This window comes from Argopecten irradians, chromosome 9 (assembly GCF_041381155.1).
Source record: "Argopecten irradians isolate NY chromosome 9, Ai_NY, whole genome shotgun sequence".
Taxonomy (NCBI): domain Eukaryota; kingdom Metazoa; phylum Mollusca; class Bivalvia; order Pectinida; family Pectinidae; genus Argopecten; species Argopecten irradians.
In genome coordinates this window covers 39,620,116-39,647,195 of record NC_091142.1, presented here as the reverse complement: position 1 = coordinate 39,647,195, position 27,080 = coordinate 39,620,116, and the positions used below count along the sequence as shown (strand labels likewise).

Sequence of the window (27,080 nt, the reverse complement as noted above, 5' to 3'; positions counted from 1 at the left end):
GGATTCTCTAGACTCTACTTCTGATTCGGTATTAACCGAAGAGACCTTCCGGAAATACGCACGAAAAGTGTAAAATCGCAGGTTGAGAACAATTTAGCATATCATGTGAAGTTTACTTTCGTTGTTCTTTTTTAAAATAAGTAAAGAAAAGAAAAAGGTAAGAAAACGTTTGAATAACGATATGATAGGTTCATCCACACATATAGATCACATACATAGGCCTAACTATGTCCGGTGCGGTGATGGGGCAAGGGGGTTTCCCGCATTTTCCTAGCCTAGGCTAAACTTCTCAAAGTTTTTTAACAACTACTGTTGATATTGATGTGCAAAGAAAACTAAGAAGGTGTCCGACTTTCAGTAACAGCTAATAACGGTTATTTATCAATGTATGCAATTATCAATCGTGTCCTAAAATATAGTCTTGAAAATGTGTGTGTGCACAGGAGTTTTACACTCTGTCAAAATTTTTTATATGTATACTATATATTATTGACAGAACGTCAAACTCCTGTGATGTGTGTGACCTGAATGCATTTTGCATCAAAGCATTTGTATTTGTGCACTGACCTGCCCAGCTAGCAGCAACACGTCGGGAGAGACGTTGACCCAATGCATGACACTAAGTGGGCCCAACGTCAGATGATGACATTGCATCGACGTATTTCTGTCCAGCTGATTTACGTTGTCCAGACGTCAGATCCCGACGTTTTAATAACGTTGCTAGACATTGATCCAACGTCATTTTGTAACTGCTTTTGACAGCTTTCCAACGTATATCAGATATGTATAGACCTGATTTACCATTGAAAATAATAACAAAGACAACAAAATAAGTTTCACTGCTTTTAATATATCACCACAATCATTCACTGCTGTACTCCAAGTCACTGTCTCGTCCCACAAATTTAAAAATGCTTCTGTCATCCGCTTCTGCCACTGTAAATCGAAAAATATTATTTAAAAGTACAATAATAATAATTAGAACTTAGGAAAGTGTCATTTCTGTATACAACATATATGTTGCTTAATTTCGAGAGCCACATGATGATTAAATCATAGACACATAACCGAATAACGGTTAATATAACTGGAAATCATAAATGTATAGCAACACATAATTACATGTACATGTAAATATAAATGACATCTCCGTTTTGGAATTCTGTATATAAATAAACATATGTGTCGATATAAAAATTCATCGTTTTAAACTGAGTATACTACAGTATGTATAATACATAGACTTTGTTACACATTGTATGTTGATAAACTCACCCAGGTAAACCAGGTGGTTAAAAAATATCTATCTATAAACATCACCAAATTTATTTATCATATTACATTCCTGAAACATATCTATACAATTAGGTGTAATTACTATAAGGATATAGTGATTAAAACTTCTAAAATCAACATGCAAAAGTACTCACGATCGTCACAGATGAGCACTGTGTCGCCTGAAGTCTTGTTGTGTCGGCAGGAAATTTAAATGTTGCTGTGGCCGCACTCACTCTAAAATAACGGATAACCGCGCTTGGTGTACTGTGTCGCTAAACTGACCCCCTTCCTTGAGGATCCGATAACACTGTGAGAGTTAGGCTTAGCGGCACGTTGTCATGTGTTTTGTATACAGGGGTATATGTGAAGTATATACAAGTATATATGTATGTGTTGTAGATGTTGGAGATGTTTAATTAGGGATAGTTGCAGATTTAGAAGGTCTCTAAAACATTAGAGATTTTCATAAAAGTTGATATCATCGCCCGTAAAAAATGTGTTTTAACGGTTATACTTCAAACGTTGCTCCACCGTCTCAGCAAATTTACTAGTGTTTAATCATTTGAAACTGACGTTAACAATTTAAAGTGGTTGAATCAACGTTGGCTAAACGTCGTGCATTTACTTTATCTTCAAGAGAAAAACATTGACGTTTGTCCAACGTCGATGAAACGTAAGAAATCCGACTGCGACCTAGGCGACTGAAAATGACGTCGGACCAACGTAACTCTGCTAGCTGGGTGTGAAGGTGTCGTAAGTTCTATATATAGGTAATCAATCTTTATTTCACCAGGAAGAACAGATAAATAAGATCCCACCATGTACCAGGCGTCTAAGGCAGCGCAGCAGAAGTACATCCCTGGGCTGACAGCACGACCAGATGACCACCCATTACCACCAGGAGCAACACAAGAACTTACTGTGAAAGAGGTGATCAGAGATCCTTTTAAAATCTCGATATACATGTTTTATCTGTTCATTTGATGTGGTTTTATTTAATTCATTAATTCAGTCATATATATTTGAAGATCTTGAAGGCTGAAATGATATACCAGTTGATATTGATATATGGTTGATATTGTACATACCGAGTCTGATTTTATTGGTTTAAAGAAAGTTAAAATGACAGCTTTCATAGACATGCATAATATTATATAGAGAATTTCTTGTTGTCATACAAAACACCAAGCAAGATACCAATATACCAGGGTAAGCAAAATTGTTTTCTAGATTTAACATGTTGACGATTTAATATGATAACATTAGCCTTAGACTTTAATTTAACATTATTGAAAATGGAGACCACCGGTGTAGCATGGTATTTTGAATCATGGTATATTGGAGGTCCTGACTCTCGGAGCTAATATTTGGACATGTGACCTTACTAATTTATTAACTTACCAAAATGTTACCAAACTGTTCAAACATCAGATTCTTACACTACTCAACTTTGTAACACACACTTAGTCCCCTAAACCTGCCTATATTATTAGGCTTTTTTAATTTTTTTTTAGCCTAATATATAGTCGTCAACAGCATATTTCTAACATATCGTCCATGCAATGCCGGGAAAACGTACACATATATACCTATATATTGGGATGTTATGTACTCCACTACACCCATGTTCGGTTTTATTTTAAAACATAACAAGAGATCCCAGAGGGATCTTGGCGCCCACCAAAGAATGATCTATGTCTGACAATGGAAAGAGGGATCTTTTCCCTGCTTTTCAAACTTTTTCAAACACGACTACACATAAAATTTGAGACAGATCGCTGCAGTACTTTCTAAGAAATAGTGGTAACAAACTTCAACAATGAAATCCAAGATGGCGGCCGTGCAGCCATCCTGTTGATGCAATATGCACAACTAAGGCCCTAAGGGAACCTACATATAAAATTTGAGAGACATCCTTTCAGTACTTTTTTTAGAAATAGCAATAACAAACTTTAACTATCAAAATCTAAGATGGCTGCCAGACGGCCATCTTGTTGACTGATTGGTCCCAAAACGCAATATGCATAACTAGGGCCCTAGGGGAACCTATGTATGGAATTTGCTTGAGATCCCTTCAATACTTTCTGAGAAATAGTGGTAACAAACTTCCACTACCAAAATCCAAGATGGCCGTCTGTCTTGTTGACAAATCAGTATCAAAACACAATATGCACAACTAGGTCCCTAGGGGAACCTACATATGAAATTTGAGAAAGATCCCTTTTGCACTTTCTCAGAAATTGCGGTAACAAACTTTAACTATCAAAATACAAGATGGCCGCCTGGCAGCCATCTTGTTCACCGATCGGTCCCAAAATGCAATATGCACAACTAGGGCCCTAGGGGAACCTATATATGACATTTGAGATAGATCCCTTTAGCACTTTCTGAGAAATAGCAGTAACAAACTTTAACTATCAAAATCCAAGATGGTCGTCTGGCAGCCATCTTGTTGACCGATCAGTCCCAAAATGCAATATGCACAACTAGGGCCCTAGGGGAACCTACATATGAAATTTGAGAAAGATCCCTTCAGCACTTTCTGAGAAATAGCGGTAACAAACTTTAATTATCAAAATCCAAGATGGCCGCGTGTCCGCCATCTTGTTGACCGATCGGTCCCAAAATGCAATATGCACAACTAGGGCCCTAGGGGAACCTGCATATGAAATTTGAGAAAGATCCCTTTAGTACTTTCTGAGAAATAGCGGCAACAAACTTTAACTATCAAAATCCAAGATGGCCGCCTGTCGGCCATCTTGTTGACCGATCGGTCCCAAAACGCAATATGCACAACTAGGGTCCGAGGGGAACCTACATATGAAATGTGAGAAAGATCCCTTCAGTACTTTCTGAGAAATAGCGGTAACAAACTTTAACTATCAAAATCCAAGATGGCCGCCTGTCGGCCATCTTGTTCGCCGATCGGTCCCAAAATGCAATATGCACAACTAGGGTCCTAGGGGAACCTGCATATGAAATTTAAGAAAGATCCCTTCAGTCCTTTTTGAGAAATAGCGGTAACAAACTTTAACTACCAAAATCCAAGATGGCCGCCTGTCGGCCATCTTGTTGACCGATCGGTCCCAAAATGCAATATGCACAACTAGGGTCCTAGGGGAACCTACATATGAAATTTGAAAAATATCCCTTTAGCACTTTCTGAGAAATAGCGGTAACAAGAATTGTTAACGGACGGACGGACGGACGGACCGGACCACGGACGAAAGGCGATTTGAATAGCCCACCATCTGATGATGGTGGGCTAAAAAAAAGCAATCCAGCAATAGTTGTGTTCAATTTGAATATTTGAAAACTTGTCGTGTATATTGACCATAATTTCACTATAAAAACTCTAACTGGCTAGCATTTTGTTTATCTCGCAACTACACGTTTTTTTTAAAAATAAAACTGGAAGCGACGTTGATTGGCTGCCGTTTGTTCTACTAATTGTGTATATATGGCGGTCATTATATTTACATCTGTGTAATAAATTACAAATATGTGAAATAAAGGGTCTCAGAAGTATTTCCTTGTGCAGAGTTGTTTAATTTCATAAATAGGATAAAACATGGGGGCAGTGGAGTACATAAGATCCCAATATATACTATATAGGTATGTGTACGTTTTCCCGGCATTGCATGGACGATATGCTAGAAGGCCAAATCTGTCCTACGATTTCTGTCCTACGATTTCACATTTTTAAGAGGTACCACAAGCTGACTTTATATTAGGCAAAAAAAAAATAAAAATAAAAAAAAAGCCTAATAATATAGGCAGATTTAGCGGACTAGTGTGTACACACTATATATATTTCTTTGTGACTTGGTGTTTTGCTTCATCTTTCAGATCCCACCTGAACTGATCGAGAGCTTCAAAAATGGTTCAAAACAACCTGTCATGGCAGTTCATGAATATTGTGCCTTAAAAAGATGGCCGCTGTCTTTCAAAGAGGTGGCCTCAGACATTCAGTCCTTCGGGACACAGTTCGCACAGACCTGTTCCGTGAATGGGAAGGAATATCCTCAAGGATCAGGGAGAACGAAAAAAGACGCTAAATCTAACGCTGCCAAGATAGCTCTTTCCATTATTCTGGGGATTTATGAGGATGTGGTAGAGGATTCTGATGGTAAATTTAAAATTGCCAATCCATTTGTGTAAAGGATCTGCTGAGTCAAACTTTCCCTATAGTATTAATGTTTTTTTCTTACAGTGATGGGCCGGTGAGCTTATGTCATGGCGCGGCGTCTGTCGTCCGTCCGTCCATCCGTCCGTCCGTCGTCCCGTCCGTCAACATTTCCTTTAAATCGCTACTTGTCCTAGAGTTCTGCATGGATTGTAACCAAATTTGACCAGAAACATTCTTTGGAGAAGGGGAACAGAACTTGTACAAATTTTGGCTCTGACCCCCCGGGGGCAGGAGGGGCGGGGCCCAATAGGGGTAAAAGAGGTAAATCCTATAAATCGCTACTAGTCATGGAGTTCTGCATGGATTGTAACCAAATTTGGCCAGAAAAATCCTTAGGGGAAGGGGAACAGAACTTGTATAAATTTTGGCTCTGACCCCCCCGGGGCAGGAGGTGCGGGGCTCAATAGGGGTAATAGAGATAAATCCTATAAATCGCTACTTGTCCTAGAGTTCTGCATGGATTGAAACCAAATTTGGCCAGAAACATAATTGGGGGAAGGGGAACAGAACTTGTATAAATTTTGGCTCAGACTTCCAGGGGGCAGGAGGGGCGGGGCCCAATAGGAGAAATAGAGGTAAATCCTATAAATCATTACTTTTCCTATAGTTCTGCATGGATTGTAACCAAATTTGGCGAGAAACATCCTTGGGGGAAGGGGAACAGAACTTGTATAAATTTTGGCTCTGACCCCCCGGGGGCAGGAGGGGCGGGGCCCAATAGGGGTAAAAGAGGTAAATCCTATAAATCTCTACTAGTCATAGAGTTCTGCATGGATTGTAACCAAATTTGGCCAGAAACATCATTTGGGGAAGGGGAACAGAACTTGTATACATTTTGGCTCTGACTCCCTGGGGGCAGGAAGGGCGGGGCCCAATAGGGGAAATAGAGGTAAATCCTAAAAATTGCTACTTGTCTTAGAGTTCTGAATGGATTGTAACCAAATTTTGCCACAAACATCCTTGGGGGAAGGGGAATAAAACTTGTATAAATTTTGGCTCTGACCCTCCGGGGGCAGAAGGGATGGGGCCCAATAGGGGAAATAGAGGTAAATCCCATAAATTGCTACTTGTTCTAGAGTTCTGCATGGATTGTAACCAAATTTGGCCAGAAACATCCTTGCGGGAAGGGGAACAGAACTTTGGCATTGACCCCCCGGGGGCAGGAAGGGCGGGGCCCAATAGGGGAAATAGAGGTAAATCCTAAAAATTGCTAGTTCTGCATGGATTGTAACCAAATTTGGCCAGAAACATCCTTGGGGTTAACAGAATTCGTATAAATTTTGGCTTTGACCCCCTGGAGGAGAAAGAGTGGGGCCCAATGGGGGAATTAGAGGTAAATATCCATATTCCTTCAGAAAAGAAACAATGAACTTATATTCAGAACATTACTTGGCATTACAAACCAGGTGAGCGATACAGGCCCTCTGGGCCTCTTGTTTTCTTACAGTTATGGGAAATTTAAATAGCAGTTCATAACAAAGTTGGAAACAGAATAAAAATGATATGATGAAGTACTTAATTTTGAATTATTGTAAAGGTAGCTACTTCATACTATGCAGGATTTTAACAGGATTTCACTGTATGAGGATTTTCATTAATTTTAGAATTTTAACTGCATGATTAACACATTTGTATTTTAGATGAAAATGTGATGTATGATTCCATGGGACGAAAGCTTTGTACAAGTACGGGAATGTCACAATATGAATCTGCAGCTAAAAAGAGTATCATGAGGCATCTAAATATGGAACAGGTACTGTAACAAACAGAGCAAGGGATATAACTCTTTTGTAATTTGCCATCATGATATATTATAGTGATATTCTAATAAAATCATAAGGCATCTAAATATGAAACAGGTACTGTAAAATACAGATCTGGTTTTATTTAGAAGGTATATTAATAGTGTTTTCCAGGAAAATCATACAAACTTTCTTCTACACATGTTGCCATGTTCTCAGGTGGTATAATTATGTTTTCACAAATATAAGCATACTCCTCTGAACGTTTATATTACTGCGTATGCGTATGTGCTCTTCAATTTATTTAGACAATTGATATTTGAAATGAGCGACAACACAGACAAGGGATTGATTACAACAAGTGTTCTATGACATGTCTTGCATGTTTTACTGATTGGCTAATTACACACTTTCATTTATCATGATGTTAAACAATCCAGACGAAACTCTATTACACATTTCTTACTTGATTAATTGGTCAAACACCCCAAACAAACGATACTTGACGAACTCCATCAATCGGAACACCATTATGTATTAATGAACTCCTTTCCAATCCAGTGTTTTGGAGATTTATAAAATATCCTTTAAATTCCTTTCCATTCCATTAAATCAACATATATATAGCTATCTCTCTTTCAATCTAGCATTGAAAAATTATGTAAATTATTTGATTATCTCCCTTTAATTTTAATAGGTATGTTAAATGTAAATTATCTCCCCTTATGCTTAGGTTATTAATTTTGATAGTTTTGTAACTTAGCCCCTTAGATATAGGTGTATCAATTTCAATAGATGTGTAAATTATCTCCCCTTAGGTTTAGTTTGAGTTGATTGATGGATTAATGGGGCTTAATGTGTGGACATATATGTATGCTCCTGAAATGGGGATTAACGAGAATTTACAAATATATTATACATGTATACAGTTTAAGATGACGTAAATTTATATATAAAATAGGAAAATATTGCAAGTCTTCAGGCTAAATACCATAAGTTAGATTAGACGAAAAACATGTATCAGTTTCAGCCTTGTAGTACAAGCATTTTTCAGGCAATTAAAACCTCGGAATGATTAATGTGATCTAACAGACGAAATTTGGAAAAAAGATGGCTATTTTTTTTGAATGAATGTTTTTATAAAAAAAAAAATAAAAAAAAAAAAATACTAGTTGCCTATGGAAAGAATCGAGGCATGACCGAGATAGAAGTGTGAAAATGTATTTCATAAGTTTCCATACACGTAAATTATCATAGACATAAAATTGGGGTGGAGGGGGGGGGGTCAATATTTAAAAAAAAGGAAACCACTTGATAGATTGGTAATTTTAAGATATATCATTCATATAAAGCTGTAACAAGGTCTCTCTTTACCTTTTTAAAGCTACAAGTACCTGTATAGTGCCTGAACGAGTTATTTTAACAATCTTCAACGGTACATTATTTGAGGTCATATAGATATTATTATTGGTAATTCAATAATGATCGAATATTGACCAAATTCACTAAGAAATGCATATCCGAAATCTAGCAACTATCATAATATCAAAATTCTGACCTTGATGTGCATATATTAGCATTGTTTACTTTCTCGACATTGCCATATGTATATTTATAATTTTGTAGTTTCTGTTATTACGAATACATATACAAGTATACCCAGAAACATATAAACAAGACAAATGTAAATGCACGAGTCTTTCTGAAATATATACATCTTGTGAGTGATACACTTGTTACATTATGTGTACGGACTGTATATTTTACTGGTAAACCAAGAGATTTATAAGTGTAAACAAATATGACATTAAACAACAATTACATGATGGTTCCCATCCGCTAACTTAACTATGATCTTACTTTTTGACACCTGACGAGAGCTAATAAAACAATCGCGTTACTGGACAGGTCACATAAACACCCTTACTTGACCTATAATCTGGTATTAGCCCCCTCATAAGTCTCCTGTTGACACACGCTTGGGTCCGCGCGTTTTAGTTACTGCAAGTATACAGGTATAGAGATTTAACGCAGTCACCGCACATTCGGCAATTCGGAATAAATTTTGAGTTTTGATACTAGATATTCGGATTAGACTATAGACATCTTCAATGTCATTCATTTTCGTTCCTCCCGCGCATGATTTCTATTTTATAATAAATACTACTTGATTGAACTCTGATCAGTCACAATTCGTCGGATATGCTTTACTAATCTGACCCTAAGGATTTTGGCTATAGTCGTCCAGGTCGATATACAGTTGTCGACGTCCCGCAGTCCAAAACAGCCTCCTGAGTGCGACATATATGCCGTACCCGTTCGTTAACATTATCACATTTTGAACTTCTTCTCAAGTTCTACCGTGCGATTTGAGCTGAAACCTTGCATGGAAATTGATCGTGACATGGTCCCAATACAAAAGTGTTGTTATTTTTCGGGTCGATCTGAATCCAAGATGGCCGCCACAGCCTGGCCATCTTGAAAACACATTTTGAACTCTTTCTCAAGTTCTAACCGGTGCGATTTTGGCTGAAACTTGCATGAAATGAAATCCTGACATGGTCCCTGACAAAGTGTTGTTATTTTTTCGGGTCGAAACTGAAATCCAAGATGAGCCGCCACAGCCCGCCATCTTGAAAACACATTTTGAACTTCTCTCAAGTTCTACCAGTGCGATTTGGCTGAAACTTGCATGAAATGATCCTGACATGGTCCCGACAAATAGTTGTGTTATTTTTCGGGGTCGATCCAAAATCAAGATGGACCGCCACAGCCGCCTATCTTGTAAAACACATTTTGAACTTCTTCTCAAGTTCACCCTACCCCGGTGCAATTTGGCTGAAACTTGCATGAAATGATCCTGACCATGGTCCCGACAAAGTGTTGTTATTTTTCGGGATCGATCCAAATCAAGATGGCCGCCACAAGCCGCCATCTTGGAAAACACATTTTGAACCTTCTTCTCAAGTTTCTATACCGGTGCGATTTGGCTGAAACTTGCATTAAATCCTATCATGTCATGTCCGACAAAGTGTGTTTATTTTCGGGTCGATCCTGAAATCCAAGATGGCCGCCACAGCCGCCATCTTGGAAAACACATTTTGAACTCTTCTCAAGTTCTACAGTGCGATTTGGTTATGAAACTTGCATGAAATTGATCCTGACATGGTCCCGACAAAGTGTTGTTATTTTTCGGGTCGATCCAAAATCAAAGATGGCAGCACAGCCGCCATCTTGACAAAAACACATTTGAACTTCTTCTCAAGTTCTAATTATTTGCGATTTGGCTTGAAACATGCATAATATATCATGTACATGTGGTTTCTCCCATGGTACGTACCATGCATCCACCAATGATGATCCTCGAAAACACCGATTTTTGAGATATTTTGGCAGAAACTTGCATGAATATATCCAGGTCCCCAACAAAGTCGGAGTACGATCCTGAAATCCAAGCGATTCCATCGCACACACCTATGAAGACACATTATTGTAGAGTTCTTTCTACATGTTCTACCCAGTGTGATTTGTGGGCCTGATACTATACTTGAAATGATCCGGACATGGTCACAGACAAAGTGTTGTTATATTTTCGTGTCGATCTGAAGATCCAAGATCGCCCGCCACATCTACCCACCTTGAAAAAAGACAGTTTGAACTTTAATCAAGTTCTATTAGGCGATTTGGTGGCAACAATTGCCCTGCCATGGTCCCTGTGTACCATGTGCAATCACAAGCTTCTAAAGGATAAACAAACGTTTCAATGATCTGATTTGGGAGATTCTAAAACACGGATCGGTCAAGTTCCGGATAATGCGGGAACCAACGTCGGATTTTTTTTCGGAATTTATTTTTCGGCGCGGACGTTTTTATTTTTTTGATTTCAATAAAAAGTGAGTGGTGCGGGGGGTTCATATTGGATGCGGGCGGGCCTGAGAAACAAGAAATTAATTTTGTTTGGCCTTATAACCCAACCCTTATCAATTTCAATAGATGTGTGAACTTATCTCCCCTTAGGTTTATATGTTTCAATTTTAATAGATTTATGTGTAACTTATCTCCCCTTAGATTTAGGTGTATCAATTTCAATAGATGATAGATGTGTAAATTATCTGCCCTTAGGTTAAGGTGTATCAATTTTAATAGATATGTTGATCTCCCACGGACCCTTTACATCCTTTGTTATATATAGTACATGTGTAAAGTATCTCCATTCTATTTTAGCATTTGGGAGGTACACAGGTACAAAATCCAGTCACAGCATTACAACAGTATTGTGCACAACATAGCATGCCATTTGAAATAGAGATTGGGGATGAACCAGGGCCAATGGGGTAAGTACATTCCAATTAGATGCCGTTGACATAAACAGCTCGCTGATTAATAAAGGCATACCATACCATATTTGCCATAACTTGTATCCCTCCCCCTAATACAGATGCATATTACAGCGCCGTTACAATAAGCGTACGTGTGATGGCCAGTCTAGTAAGTGGTTCCGTTGATTGGTAACTAGTCAGTTTGCATGATAGCTAGTCAGTTTGCCAACGACATTCAATAAGCTGTGTAAGCGTGACTCTAATTGGCTATCACTTCAATGTAGGGGCGGAGCTAAACAGTCAAAAACATTTGTCGACGATTACCAAGATCAGAAACGTGTACTGAAGATGATCGGCATTGTAAGCTTCATAATGTAAAAAGATTACACAAACACATTTTAATTACCTCATGTATAGACTGTATCAGCGCTGTTCAGTGAAGTACGTACTGAAAGAGCTTGTAGAGGAAAAGTCAGTCTGAAGTTGTACGGAAAAGATATCGCCTACCTCTGACTAATAACTTAGGTGTGGGAAACCAAACGCTTGCAACGGAAAAGTCGGCAGAAGGTGATTCCTTTTCCGCTACAACGTAGCTAGATTCAGCTTTGACATTACATGTAACATTACAACGGATAGAAGAATAAATAGATATAAACCTCACACATTTATAAACACGATGCAAAATTTGATCCATTGAATCGTTGGTAGATAAGCTACAGTATGAATATTTCCCAAAGTCGAGAGAAATGGCCAATAATTTATGAACAACAAATCCTCAAAAAAATTGCATAATAAATGAAACAAAACAATAACGAATTTTGAATACAGCAATTGATTGTATACATTGTAATTATAATAAAATAGCACACAACATGATCAAACACATTGTACAACAGAGTCGGGTTTGAACAATAAAGATCCTCTGGCTCTGCCTACTTCTCAATGTTGTCGGCGATCTTGTCAGTCCGAGGGCCAATCAGTCGGGCTGCTGATGCTTCAGCCAATCAGCACCTTTATTGCATGCCAACTAAAATCTAATCTACTGCATCAGTTACCAGCCTTCTACATCAGCTACCAGCCAACGTGTCTATCGAGTGAATGAGTTTTAACAGGAACACTGGTTGTAACGGCGCTGTAAAAACTTGTGAGTCCTTCACATTTGAATTATGATGTACCGGTAGTAATGCGTCTTGAAAGCAAAAAAAGCATAATTATACATGTAATTGGAATGAGTACGGAATAATTTGGTTGATGTACTTTATATAGGTATGAGGCATATGTGTTGATTAACGATGACATCATAGGAGATGGAACGGCCAGTACTAAAAAGGAGAGCAAACGTCTGGCCTGTCAGAACGCTCTGGAGCACCTTACGCAGCAGGACGAGGTAGGATAGAACTGGTCACGCAGTTTACACCATTCTCTTCCAGGGTTCATTGCGGTCCCCACATTCACCTCTGTCAACGGCTCATGGACTGGCGATCGTTAATACATTACGTCCCCTTAAATATGGCATCGTAGAGATTAATTTGAAATGACAGACATCATATGCAAATCGTAACTATTTGCTTACAAGTAAATGTAGTGCATCTCCAAAATAATCCCATAATACTTTGGTTTGATATTGAATTATCAAATTATATTCTGTTAGAAATATTTGTTTATAGGTAAACAATAAACATGAAACCTAAAATATGAATTTAGTATACGTCCAAAATACAGTTTTCAAGAATCTTGAAATTTCCATATGCCATTTACAGAGGTGAAATGTAGGGACTGAAATGCTCCCTAGGGGAGATTGGGTTTACACCTTGACTGATGCTAATTCATTTGGTAGGGGCCAGCAATGGCCTAGTAGTTAATAGTAGTACATATTACCACAAGCCTTCCACTTGTGACTTTAAATCCTATGTGCGGCATTTGCCAGGTACTGGTTTTTCTCCGGGTACTCTGGTTTTCCTTCACCATCTTTTCCTGACACATCCTTAAATGACCGGCTGTAAATAGGAGGTTAAACTCATAAAACCAATAATTTTGTTTAGATAATAGGACACTTATCATCTAAATAGTTTTCAGTCTTTGCATGTTATAAAGTTGTTTGCCCTTGCAGTGACGTCGTGTATCTAGGAGTGTTTATTGTTATATTAAATAACTTAAATTTCACTCGCACATTATCTTCTGTAAGGGGAATAACTCTGTAGTATATTTCACTCACAAAATACCTTCCTGTAAGGGGAATAACTCTGTAGTATGTTACTGGTACTTTTAAATCATATTTAGTTAAGTTTACATGTATTGTTTCCTCATCTTATTGTTACTCATTATCATCAAATCACATTATGTACTCTTTAATTCATGTTATTTTCTCAACATCTGTATCATTTACTCAACAAATTGTATTGCTTGCTCATTTGTGTTGTCTTGTCAAAATATTGTATTATTAACCATGTTGTTCTATCTTGTATTGTTAACTAGCCAAATTGTAATATTTACTCCTCATGTTATATTGTTTTCTCTCTTGGTTGTATTGTTTACTCATAAAATATTGTATTGAAGATGAAAAGAGCGACGGAGGTAGTGATGACAGAGGAAGATAAGATTGCCAATATCTGCCATCTAAAACTTGACAGTATGTTTAAAGAGGTTCCTCTTCTCGCCCAGTGTAAGACATCACTCGCAGCCTTTGTCATCAAAAGAGGTAGGAACCTTGGGTGAATCAGAATGTAACGGTCTGTCAACAAAATGGATATCTTGACTTTAAAGACTATATTTCAAATGGTGCAGATATGCATGTGTCTAAACACCCTCGAAGGTCAAATGTCAAATAATTTTCAACATGATTTAAGGAAACTTCTTTGACCACAATTAAATATGTGGTCATTAACTAAAGGTTAAGATGCCCCACCGTTGTTAAATGTTATTTTTTCTCTATCAAAAACAGGAGCAGACCAATATTTGTTTTCTTCAGTTACAAAATGATCTTACTTTACACCATTACCATCATTGAAAAGCTCGCACTCTAAAAGTGGAACAGTTTATTATGTAACTACAGGGTGGAATTTGTTACATTTTGATAGTTTACTTATGTTCATTTAAAAAGAAAAGACTTTTAGCTATTTATTGCTTTATTTACACATTTATTTTTTCATCTGAATTTATTTGTTTATATTATGATCCATTAGCACTAAAACTATAAAACATGATTAGATAAACTTTGATATACAGGTGATGGTAACGGTGAGGTGGTGGCCATAGGAACAGGCAACTCTTGTTTAGCCAAGAAATTCCTAACCCTGGATGGCCGATGTTTAATAGACAGTTATGCTTTGGCTATGGCCAAAAGGGCACTACGAAAGTAAGTATTAGTATAGTAAGTTCTGCTTATACCTTAATATTTTCTTTGTTTTCATACTAAATATAGCTTGCTGATTGGCCAATACTTTATTTGCATACCACTAATGAAAAAAATATCAGAGAATGGCGCAAAACCCAGAGGTTATCTTGACGTCACAATTGAGACACTGACATTGCGTATTGATTCTGAAAAAGAATCCCTTGAAAAATCACTATAATGGTACATTTACTGACAAAATACAACAAGTGTTGGTATCGGCCTTGACCTATCAACTGATGTTGTGGCTCAGTAGCTACTGTGATAGGTGAGCAAACTGATACAGCAATTAGACAATTGAAGTATGTAATCACAGCTATGATTGGTTGGGATAGCTCCGTGGGCGTGGCTACGATACAAAGAACAATCTTTCACGAGAGATTGAATTCAGAAAATAGCAACAACATACAATACTGCTATATCTTTTTATTTGGTATTGTCAAACATATCTATATAAGTCTTCGTCACAACAGTCTTTTCCACGGTAAATAAATTCACACATATCCACATTTTTCCAAACAGATTAAAAAGAAATAAATCTTTGATTTGAAAAGTTGTAACTTTCCCAGCAGATTAAGAAGAAATGAATCTTTGATTTGAAAAGTTGTAACTTTCCCAACAGATTAAGAAGAAATGAATCTTTGATTTGAAAAGTTGTAACTGCGTTATTCAGTAAAATCGAATGTTAGCCCTGGGTTTTTCTGTAATCCGTGTCCATCATCAGATGGTGGGCTATTCAAATCGCCTTTCGTCCGTGGTCCGTCGTCCGTCCGTCCTTCCGTCCGTCCGTCCGTCCTTCCGTCCGTCCGTCCGTCCGTCCGTCCGTTAACAATTCTTGTTACCGCTATTTCTCTAAAAGTACTGAAGGGATCTTTCTCAAATTTCATATGTAGGTTCCCCTAGGACCCTAGTTGTGCATATTGTATTTTGGGACTGATCGGTCAACAAGATGGCCGCCAGGCAGCCATCTTGGATTTTGATAGTTAAAGTTTGTTACCGCTATTTCTCAGAAAGTACTGAAGGGATCTTTCTCAAATTTCATATGTAGGTTCCCCTAGGACCCTAGTTGTGCATATTGAATTTTGGGACTGATCGGTCAACAAGATGGCCGACCAGCCGCCATCTTGGATTTTGATAGTTAAAGTTTGTTACGGCTAATTCTCAGAAAGTACTGAAGGGATCTTTCTCAAATTTCATATGTAGGTTCCCCTAGGACCCTAGTTGTGCATATTGTATTTTGGGACTGATCGGTCAACAAGATGGCCGCCAGGCAGCCATCTTGGATTTTGATAGTTAAAGTTTGTTACCGCTATTTCTCATAAAGTATTGAAGTGATCTTTCTCAAATTTCATATGTAGGTTCCCGTAGGACCCTAGTTGTGCATATTGCATTTTGGGACTGATCGGTCAACAAGATGGCCGACCAGCCGCCATCTTGGATTTTGATAGTTAAAGTTTGTTACCGCTAATTCTCAGAAAGTACTGAAGGGATCTTTCTCAAATTTCATATGTAGGTTCCCCTAGGACCCCAGTTGTGCATATTGCATTTTGGGACTGATCGGTCAACAAGATGGCCGACCGGTGGCCATCTTGGATTTTGATAGTTAAAGTTTGTTACCGCTATTTCTCAGAAAGTATTGAAGGGATTGTTCTCAAATTTCATATGTAGGTTCCCCTAGGACCCTAGTAGTGCATATTGCATTTTGGGACTGATCAGTCAACAAGATGGCCGCCAGGTAGCCATCTTTGATTTTGATAGTTAAAGTTTGTTACCGCTATTTCTCAGAAAGCACTGAAGGGATCTTTCTCAAATTTCATATGTAGGTTCCCCTAGGACCCCAGTTGTGCATATTGCATTTTGGGACTGATCAGTCAACAAGATGGCCGCCAGGTAGCCATCTTGGATTTTGATAGTTAAAGTTTGTTACCGCTATTTCTCAGAAAGCACTGAAGGGATCTTTCTCAAATTTCATATGTAGGTTCCCCTAGGACCCCAGTTGTGCATATTGCATTTTGGGACTGATCGGTCAACAAGATGGCCGACCGGTAGCCATCTTGGATTTTGATAGTTAAAGTTTGTTACCGCTATTTCTCAGAAAGTGTTGAAGGGATTGTTCTCAAATATCATATGTAGGTTCCTCTAGGACCCTAGTTCTGCCTATTGCATTTTGCGACCACCATCTTGGATTTTGATAGTTTAAAGTTTGAAAAGCAGAAAAAAGAAGTGTAAGTTTGAAAAGCAGAGAAAAGATCCCTCTTTCATTTGTCAGACATAGATTAATCTTTGGTGGGCGCCAAGATCCCTCTGGGATCTCTTGTTTTTCTGTAATCCGTGTCTCATGAGTCGAAATAGATATTCGGCAACATTAAATCTGTAGACTGATATTTATATAATACCTGGGTGCAACAACGTAGCTCTGAATGACCAACAGATGATTTCTGACAGATGGTTGTCCTCAGAGCTACGATTCCGTCCCATTGACCATAGTGTTTCATTTCAACAAATTTTATTGACAAAGATGTTACAAGTCAAATGGATTAAATAACAGGCAAAGCCTATTTAAATTCTCTCCAATGGTAGCAAAAGTAATAGTTTAAACTTACATCAATTATAGATATTATAATTAAGTTTTGAAATGAAATATTACAACAGATAAAGGGAGATAACTCTTTTGCATACTCCATTCACACAACACACATAATATAAATACAGCTATTATTTTAATACAAGAACTCAGATATTGACAGACAGTGACCATAGTGTTGCAAAACAATGTGTGTCATGTAAGTTTGCAATTAAATTTAACAATATCCAACATTTCTAAAATAAACTGATTATTCTTTTACCCACCTTCATGTCTAACTTATGTTTGTAAGCACATTTCGACTCGCATCTCTGACACGGTTCAGTTGTCCGCCATGATGATTCTCATTAGCCTACTTTACCATATTTGAAACAACCTAACTTACTTGCACACAATTTTTTTACCATGAAAGATGATTTCACAGATTTTAAATTATTCTGGGTAAAATCCAAATGATACTGGTGTTTTACAATGTTTATTCTGAGTTTCTTGACTTTTTTTAACTTCAAAACTTTTTACCTGTTGACTGTTTCATTCATCACGGTTTCCAGTAAAATCAAACATGGGGGTGTCTTTGAAAAGAATTATGTGTGTGTTGTGTTTGCCTTCGATTTTGCCACCTATAGTTGACAAAACATTATAATCAGCAGATTTGTTATTTGAAAATTGATCATAGTTGTTAGTACAATACATTTACATATGGGTATTATCCGAGAAATTTATTTGTATCAGCCTGACACTAGATCGGACTAAGGTAAAGTGCAGAGCAAGGTAACATGCCCCGCCTTTCAGTCGCTGCAATAGCCAATGACCTACTGTCCCGGTCACATATGTCCCGCCTTTCAGTCGCTGCGATAGCCAATGACCTACTGTCCCAGCGAGCGAGCTTTTACATCAGCGACACCCCCAACACTTGTTGTATTTTGTCAGTAAACATTGATAATTGTTGCAAATTTTTGTGAGAGTCCGCTACGCGGATTTACATGGATTCACACAGTTTGCCACCACAAATGTTTTTTTCAAAGTCAGATAAAATGAAGTAATAGTGACATCAATGCTTAAATGAGGAGTTCTTTTCAAGGTTTGACTGGTTTTGATGTAGCCTACTTTAAGGCATTATATTGTAGAGTCATTTATCTAAATTTCATTTAGAAGAAGAAATGTCATATATCAGAGAATCACCTACAAATGTTTAATGAGATGGGTTATAATATTCTGTATTGTTTCTTGCAGATATTTTTTCAAAGAGATGAAGAGTTATTATGATGGCAGCAAAGTGTTATCAATATTTGAACAAATCTCAGAGACATCCTGTATGTTAAAGATGAAGGACTACATCAGTTTACACCTCTACCTCAGTGAACCGCCTTGTGGGGATTATGGCTACTACACGGAAGTCGAGTACGTAGACATAGCACGGAAATCTTCTGTTGTACAAGGATGAAGATTTTATCAGAAAAAACATGTGTTTGAAGTTACCTAAATATCTAAAATCTTGATATTAAATAAGGTGCGGCTTATATTCTTTTTGGTAAGAAATTCAAATGTCATGTTTACTTACGAGACTAGCTTATTTGCAAAGTCTTTAATATGTGTTCAAATTAAAAAAAAATATAATAAAGTACATGAACATATTTAAAGATGCTCCACCGCTGACAAATGGTATTTTTCCACTATTGAAAACAGGAGCAGATGAGTTAGTATTTTTAGGTCATCTGACCCACTGTCGTCGTGCGCCGTGCGTAAACTTTTCATTCAAACGACTTCTTCTCAATAACCGAAAGGCCCAGGGTACTGATATTTGGCCTGTAGCATGCTGGGACAAAGGGCTACCAAGTGTGTTCAAATGAATGACCTTGACCTTCATTCAAGGTCACAGGGGTCAAAAAGGCTAAAATCTTTAAACGACTTCTTCTCAAGACCCAGAAGGCCCAGGGTACGGATATTTGGCCTGCAGCATGCTTGGATGAAGGGCTACCAAGTTTGTTCAAATAAATGACCTTGACCTTCATTCAAGGTCACAGGGGTCAAATAGGCTAAAAATCCTTTAAACAACTTCTTGTGAATAACTAAGAGGCCTAGAGACCTGATATTGGGCCCGTAACATGCTTGGATGAAGGGCTTTCAAGTTTGTTCAAATGAATGACCTTGATCTTCATTCAAGGTCACAGTGTCAAAAAGGCTAAAATCTTTAAACAACTTCTTCTCAAGAACCAGTAGGCCCAGGGTACTGATATTGGGCATGTAGTATGCTGGGATGAAGGGCTACCAAGTTTGTTCAAATGAATGACCTTGATCTTCATTCAAGGTCACAGGGGTCAAATAGGCTAAAATCTTTAAACGACTTCTTCTCAAGAACAAAAAGGTCCAGGATATTCATATTGGGCCTGCAGCATGCTGGGATGAAGTGCTACCAAGTTTGTTAAAATAAATGACCTTAACCTTCATTCAAGGTCACAGGATCAAATAAGCTAAAAATCCTTTATAAACAACTTCTTGTGAATAACTAAGAAGCCTAGAGACCTGATATTGGGCCTGTGACATGCTGGGATGAAAGGCTATCAAGTTTGTTTAAATGAATGACCTTGATCTTCATTCAAGGTCACAGGGGTCAAAAAGGCTGAAATCTTTAAACGACTTCTTCTCAAGAACCAAAAGGCCCAGGATACTCATATTGGGCATGTAGCATGCTGGGATGAAGGGCTACCAAGTTTGTTCAAATGAATGACCTTTACCTTCATTCGAGGTTACAGAGGTCAAATAGGCTAAAAATCTTTAAACGCCTTCTTCTCAAGAACAGAAAGGCCCAGGATACTCATATTGGGCTTGCAGCATGCTTGGGTAAAGGGCTACCAAGTTTGTTCAAATTTATGACCTTGAACTTCATTCAAGGTCACAGGGGTCAAATAGGCTAAAATCTTTAAACGACTTCTTCTCAAGAACAGAAAGGCCCAGGATATTCATATTGGGCCTGCAGCATGCTGGGATGAAGTGCTACCAAGTTTGTTGAAATAAACAACCTGAACCTTCATTCAAGGTCACAGGATCAAATAGGCTAAAAATCTGTTAAACAACTTCTTGTGAATAACTAAGAAGCCTAGAGACCTGATATTGGGCCTGTGACATGCTGGGATGAAGGGCTATCAAGTTTGTTCAAATGAATGACCTTGAACTTCATTCAAGGTCACAGGGGTCAAATGGGCTAAAATATTTTAAACAACTTCTTTAAGATAAGTAGGAGGTCTAGAGACCTGATATTGGGCCTTTGACATACTGGAATGAAGGGCTATCAAGTTTGTTCAAATGAATGACATTGATCTTCATTGAAGGTCACAGGGGTTAAATAGGCTAAAAATCCTTAAACAACTTCTTCTCAAGAACCAAAAGGCCCAGGATACTCATATTGTTCCTGCAGCATGCTGGGATGAAGGGCTACCAAGTTTGTTCAAATGAATGACCTTGACCTTCATTCAAGGTCACAGGGGTCAAATAGGTTAAAATCTTTAAACGACTACATTGTGTTTTGCTAATAGTCAGATGACCGTTAAGGTCCATGGGCCTCTTGTTCTTCAGTTACAAAAGTTACTTACTTTACACCATTATCATCATTGAAAAGTTTGAGCTTCTAATTTTACTTCAAGTTAAAAATATGAAAATAAGTAATTGCATCCCGAAAAAATTCCGTACCACTATATCCTATATGGAATGAACTACTGAATGCGCATGCACCGAAGGCAAACTAAATTATTTTATATTATTTTTTGTGTGAATTAGACTATTATATACACGATTAAACACCAATTATTGTTCAAATGATAAATATCATTTATGCTCTGTCGGCGGTGGAGCATCTTTAATAATACAAATATGAATGCACAGCAATCAGGATATATACACTGTATACATAATAAAATAACAACAACACCAGAATGTTGTGACAATTTCATATTGATTCATATTGATCACATACCAAATAAAACTGGCTTTCTTTTAAAATAATTTCCCTGCAAGGACAAAGCTTTCAATAATGATAATAATTATAATAGACTTTATTTAGAGTTGGTAACACTTTGAGTCAGAGACTCATCTTCCAAGTGGCCGACATAAAAAGTTTACTAAGAAGATAAATAAAAAATAAAAGAACAAAAAGTGCTGGGTTTACTAAAATAGATATATTAAGTGTGGCATATTTTCAAGATGCATTTGACTAAAAAATCCAAGGTTAAGTTTTAAGACCAGTCTATTTTCGATTAAGGCTTATTATCAAGATTTTATGGTATTAAAGCCAAAAAGTATATTCATTCATTTATTTAAAGGTATACAAGCTGAGTATGTGATACAGTTTTTTATCTGATATGATTAAAGAACGTTGAGTACATGGTTGCATGAATCTGATTTGTAAACTTACAGACCCTCACCTAGTCCACAGTTGAACCAAGAACAAATTGACTTGGTCAGAAAAGGAGCCCACTTTCCGGCATTCAGTGAAGAGTTCCCGGGCTGGCTGTGTGTGAAGAACAATCTACGTAATTAACTATTGACCTTTAATTAGCTATACTGTAATGTTTCTCAAGATTTAAGGTGTCAGATATAACAGTTGTTGCTTTGTCAAAAAAACTGCGAGGGTAACTACATATTAATTTGATATTCATTTACTGTTGAAAACTTTATATGAAGCTGTTTATACAAGAAAAATTATTTTGATATAGTACTGATTTATTTCTATCATTCATTTGTGTAAATCTGATCAACCCCATTTATTTACAACACAATTACCCTATTTGGAACCATAAGTAACTACTTGTGTGACCTTGACCTGTCTTGTTCCTGTTTATTGCATCCCCAATATAAAACATGACAGCTATGTAACCCCTCATTATGTATTATGTAAACTGATCTGAAATCATGACTGACCACTCTTTGACATTGACTTGATGTAATTTGGTCCTATAAACGTGCACTTAATGACCTTTATATGACCTTTACCTGACCTGAAATGATTTTACATTCCCCCAAATAAAGCTGTTAATGATCTTGTGTGACCTTTCAGAGGAGGTGAATCCTGTGGAAGAGGAAGATACTGGCCTTCAGACTTTAGTCGACCTTGAGACAGAAGAGCTATCTGTGATGTCCTGTAGTGACAAACTTCTACTGTGGAATGTCGTGGGTGTCCAGGGGGCGCTCTACTCCTGTTTCCTACAGCCTGTATATATCAAATCTGTAACTGTAGGTAAGGCAGATGTTGTGACTTTGTCACCAAATGGTATCAATTTGATAGAGTATTACTACTATACATGTATAGTAGGGCTGCCGCGATACGGCAGAAACGTACCACGATATATTGTGATACACAACAACTGTATTGTGATATGTATTGCAATATTTTGACCATAACATATGTGGTGTCTATTTTGTATATATTCCATAATAAAAACACCCTTTACATTATACAAACATACAGTGCTATGTTATGTAGTTTTACATCGATTTGAACCGTGTTGTTGAGTAACAGAAATGTTCAAATGTGAGGTTCTTGTTTTAAAAAATACGAGTCTGCTTGTGAAAATGCTAGGCTACAGACGATAGTAACCTAATAATGCAATAACTAAACATGATAGTTTACACTATTGAACCTAAATAATGAACAAATTTAAGAACAAGTGTCCTGGCAAAATAAGCTTACGATCGTGATTAAACTTCAAAGGGCTGATCGACTTGCAGTGTTGTTTTGACACGTGTAGGAATTCGAAAATGGCGGCGGACGATGAAGCCTGAAATAGCTGGCAAAATCCTTGCAGCCATGTATTCACCGGGCCTTAAATGTGTTTAGAGAATTATATATTCCGGTATTGTTGATTGATGGAGCAAATCAGCTTGATAATATTTCAGAAACTAGCCTAATGTCATATTGTTTATATTCAACGTCATGCAAATGTTTGAATCATTTGAACATAATACAGGTTAGTTACAAACATTTGACCGACATCTGAATCGAATGAAAACGAAAGGGATACCCACATGGCTTCATATTATCGGAAAGGAAAACAAATACAACTTGCTGGTTTTGTTTTAATGACAGGACGTTTTAATTATATCAAATTAATGAAATTATGATACTAAGAAAATATATCGTAAAAAAACGGTACAGGTAAACTGTATCGCGGTACAATATTTTTTGGTGGTGCATTGCAATACCCCAATATACCGGTTAACCGCGGCAGCCCTAATGTATAGTCAGTTAGCGTAACCGAAATGAAACCGTCAGGTCTACACTCTTCTTGATTGAGTTACTATAACCCTGGTGAATACTAGCTGTAATATACCGCTCCACTAGAGAGAATTTTTCCTTAGCTCGATTGGTTGAGCGTTAAGACTAGTATTCCAGAGGTCCCAAGTTCGAATCTATCAAATCATGCGCTCTGTTACATTACTGCATCTGTTTTCAATATTATAGCAATATGAAATGTCATGCAAATATGTTCCTCAGTGTCTTCATATAGTAAAAATAGTTAAATTCAGAGCCTTTCTGAAAGATATTGTATTTAGGAAGGAGGTATAAAGTAGAAGACAATAAACTGTTATTTATCTAAAAATACAAAATAATTTACATATATATGTATATTGAAAAATATTCTATATTCATTTTCTTCTTTATAGACCGTAATTTTGACCATGGCCACTTCAGTCGGGCGGTGTGTTGTCGTGTTTATGATATTCTTCAAGAATCTCTGCCTCCTCCGTACCACATTAACCACCCAACACTGACAACGACCTCCCTCCCATCCCAAGATATGGGCCAGCATTTTACTCCACTCTGTATGAACTGGTCCCAAGGGGACGAAAAAGTGGAGGTCATCGATGGCAACACTGGTCGGGCATCTGATATGTAGGTTATGTTTCTATGCATGGTATTATTTAGAACCAATTACAAAATGTTTTGAGTGTTTTCAGTGGGAATGTAGAAATAACAAAATTATAATTATATTTACTGTCTTCCAACATGATTTAACACTGAAGCTTACAAACAGCATTATTGTTCTTTGAGAAATTTGACATCGGTAAATCTATTTGAATGTTGTTGTTTTTTTATTCAATGTTCTTGAAATATTATTCCCCATAATGACACATTTTTGTAGTAAGGTAAAGTAAATTAATTATTAAACATAGGATTTATGTTCATTTCATGGAGGGAATTTTATAAATTTTATCTTTAAGTTTGATTTTAACTCTTCCAAGATTTAAAACTTTTATAAAAGAATCCTTTCATAAACTTTCATTTATTGAACCAATAAAGTCAAAAATTTTCTTAGAAGTAATATGTGTCCATTTTTCCAGATCACCACACAAGGCAGGAGCCAATGGTGCTAGCCGTCTGTGTAAAGCTGCATTCCTACATCGGTTCAAAGAGCTGGCTAAAGCCACACAACAATACCAACTACTCAAGCTTCCGTCTGTGATCGTGGCTAAAAACACTGCCCAGAATTACCAAGCTGCCAAACAGGCTTTCTTTTCTCATTGTGCTCAGATCGGAATCGGTAACTGGGTCAGAAAACCTGCAGAAGTGAACAAGTTTTGATAACGAGAGGGAAAGAAATAGTCAAATATGTGTGAAAGATACATGGGATGTGTGCAAGAAACTACAATGGGCATTGTTTGAGACAATGGTCTGCTCATCAGTATATCTGGTTTTTCCAAGTGATCAAAGATGACATCATTCCACATTAAAAGGACATGATGGCCAACAAGGCCCATAGAAATATGTCAGGATCCTAAATCTGATCACATTTACTAAACAAGTTCTGTTAGTGTCCTAAGTCTGATCACATTTACTTAACAAGTTCTGTCACTGTCCTAAATCTGATCACATTTACTTAACAAGTTCTGTCAGGATCCTAAATCTGATCACATTTACTTAACAAGTTCTGTCAGTGTCCTAAATCTGATCACATTTACTTAACAAGTTCTGTCAGTGTCCTAAATCTGATCACATTTACTTAACAAGTTCTGTCAGTGTCCTAAATCTGATCACATTTACTTAACAAGTTCTGTTAGTGTCCTAAATCTGATCACATTTACTTAACAAGTTCTGTCAGTGTCCTAAATCTGATCACATTTACTTAACAAGTTCTGTCAGTGTCCTAAATCTGATCACATTTACTTAACAAGTTCTGTCAGTGTCCTAAATCTGATCACATTTACTTAACAAGTTCTGTTAGTGTCCTAAATCTGATCACATTTACTTAACAAGTTCTGTTAGTGTCCTAAGTCTGATCACATTTACTTAACAAGTTCTGTCACTGTCCTAAATCTGATCACATTTACTTAACAAGTTCTGTCAGTGTTCTAAATCTGATCACATTTACTTAACAAGTTCTGTCAGTGTCCTAAATCTGATCACATTTACTTAACAAGTTCTGTCAGGATCCTAAATCTGATCACATTTACTTAACAAGTTCTGTCAGTGTTTCTAAATCTGATCACATTTACTTAACAAGTTCTGTTAGTGTCCTAAGTCTGATCACATTTACTTAACAAGTTCTGTCAGTGTCCTAAATCTGATCACATTTACTTAACAAGTTCTGTCAGTGTTCTAAATCTGATCACATTTACTTAACAAGTTCTGTTAGTGTCCTAAGTCTGATCACATTTACTTAACAAGTTCTGTTAGTGTCCTAAGTCTGATCACATTAACTTAACAAGTTCTGTCAGTGTTCTAAATCTGATCACATTTACTTAACAAGTTCTGTTAGTGTCCTAAGTCTGATCACATTTACTTAACAAGTTCTGTCAGTGTTCTAAATCTGATCACATTTACTTAACAAGTTCTGTCAGTGTCCTAAATCTGATCACATTTACTTAACAAGTTCTGTCAGGATCCTAAATCTGATCACATTTACTTAACAAGTTCTGTCAGTGTCCTAAATCTGATCACATTTACTTAACAAGTTCTGTAAGTGTCCTAAATCTGATCACATTTACTTAACAAGTTCTGTCAGTGTCCTAAATCTGATCACATTTACTTAACAAGTTCTGTTAGTGTCCTAAATCTGATCACATTTACTTAACAAGTTCTGTCAGTGTTCTAAATCTGATCACATTTACTTAACAAGTTCTGTCAGTGTCCTAAATCTGATCACATTTACTTAACAAGTTCTGTCAGTGTCCTAAATCTGATCACATTTACTTAACAAGTTCTGTTAGTGTCCTAAATCTGATCACATTTACTTAACAAGTTCTGTTAGTGTCCTAAGTCTGATCACATTAACTTACCAAGTTCTGTCAGTGTCCTAAGTCTGATCACATTTACTTAACAAGTTCTGTTAGTGTCCTAAGTCTGATCACATTTACTTAACAAGTTCTGTCAGTGTTCTAAATCTGATCACATTTACTTAACAAGTTCTGTTAGTGTCCTAAGTCTGATCACATTTACTTAACAAGTTCTGTCAGTGTTCTAAATCTGATCACATTTACTTAACAAGTTCTGTTAGTGTCCTAAATCTGATCACATTTACTTAACAAGTTCTGTCAGTGTTCTAAATCTGATCACATTTACTTAACAAGTTCTGTTAGTGTCCTA

General features: G+C 37.1%; 1 protein-coding gene across 2 annotated transcripts; it reads left to right on the top strand.

Moving 5' to 3' along the window:
• LOC138332308 (adenosine deaminase domain-containing protein 1-like) lies at positions 1-25,929 on the top strand. 2 transcript variants are annotated; one of them, XM_069280347.1, is made up of 13 exons: positions 1-157; positions 2,072-2,208; positions 5,128-5,407; positions 7,108-7,220; positions 11,434-11,543; positions 12,795-12,915; positions 14,085-14,226; positions 14,754-14,883; positions 18,737-18,904; positions 21,914-22,029; positions 22,554-22,733; positions 24,161-24,389; positions 24,839-25,927. In XM_069280347.1, the coding sequence occupies exons 2-13, from the start codon at positions 2,098-2,100 to the stop codon at positions 25,077-25,079; spliced, it is 1,941 nt and encodes a 646-aa protein (XP_069136448.1). In that variant the 5' UTR covers positions 1-157; positions 2,072-2,097; the 3' UTR covers positions 25,080-25,927. The 2 variants fall into 2 exon arrangements, with proteins under 2 accessions (XP_069136448.1, XP_069136449.1); XM_069280348.1 differs by lacking the exon at positions 1-157 and adding an exon at positions 290-386 and having other exon boundaries at positions 24,839-25,929.
• Positions 25,930-27,080: the final 1,151 nt, after the last annotated feature.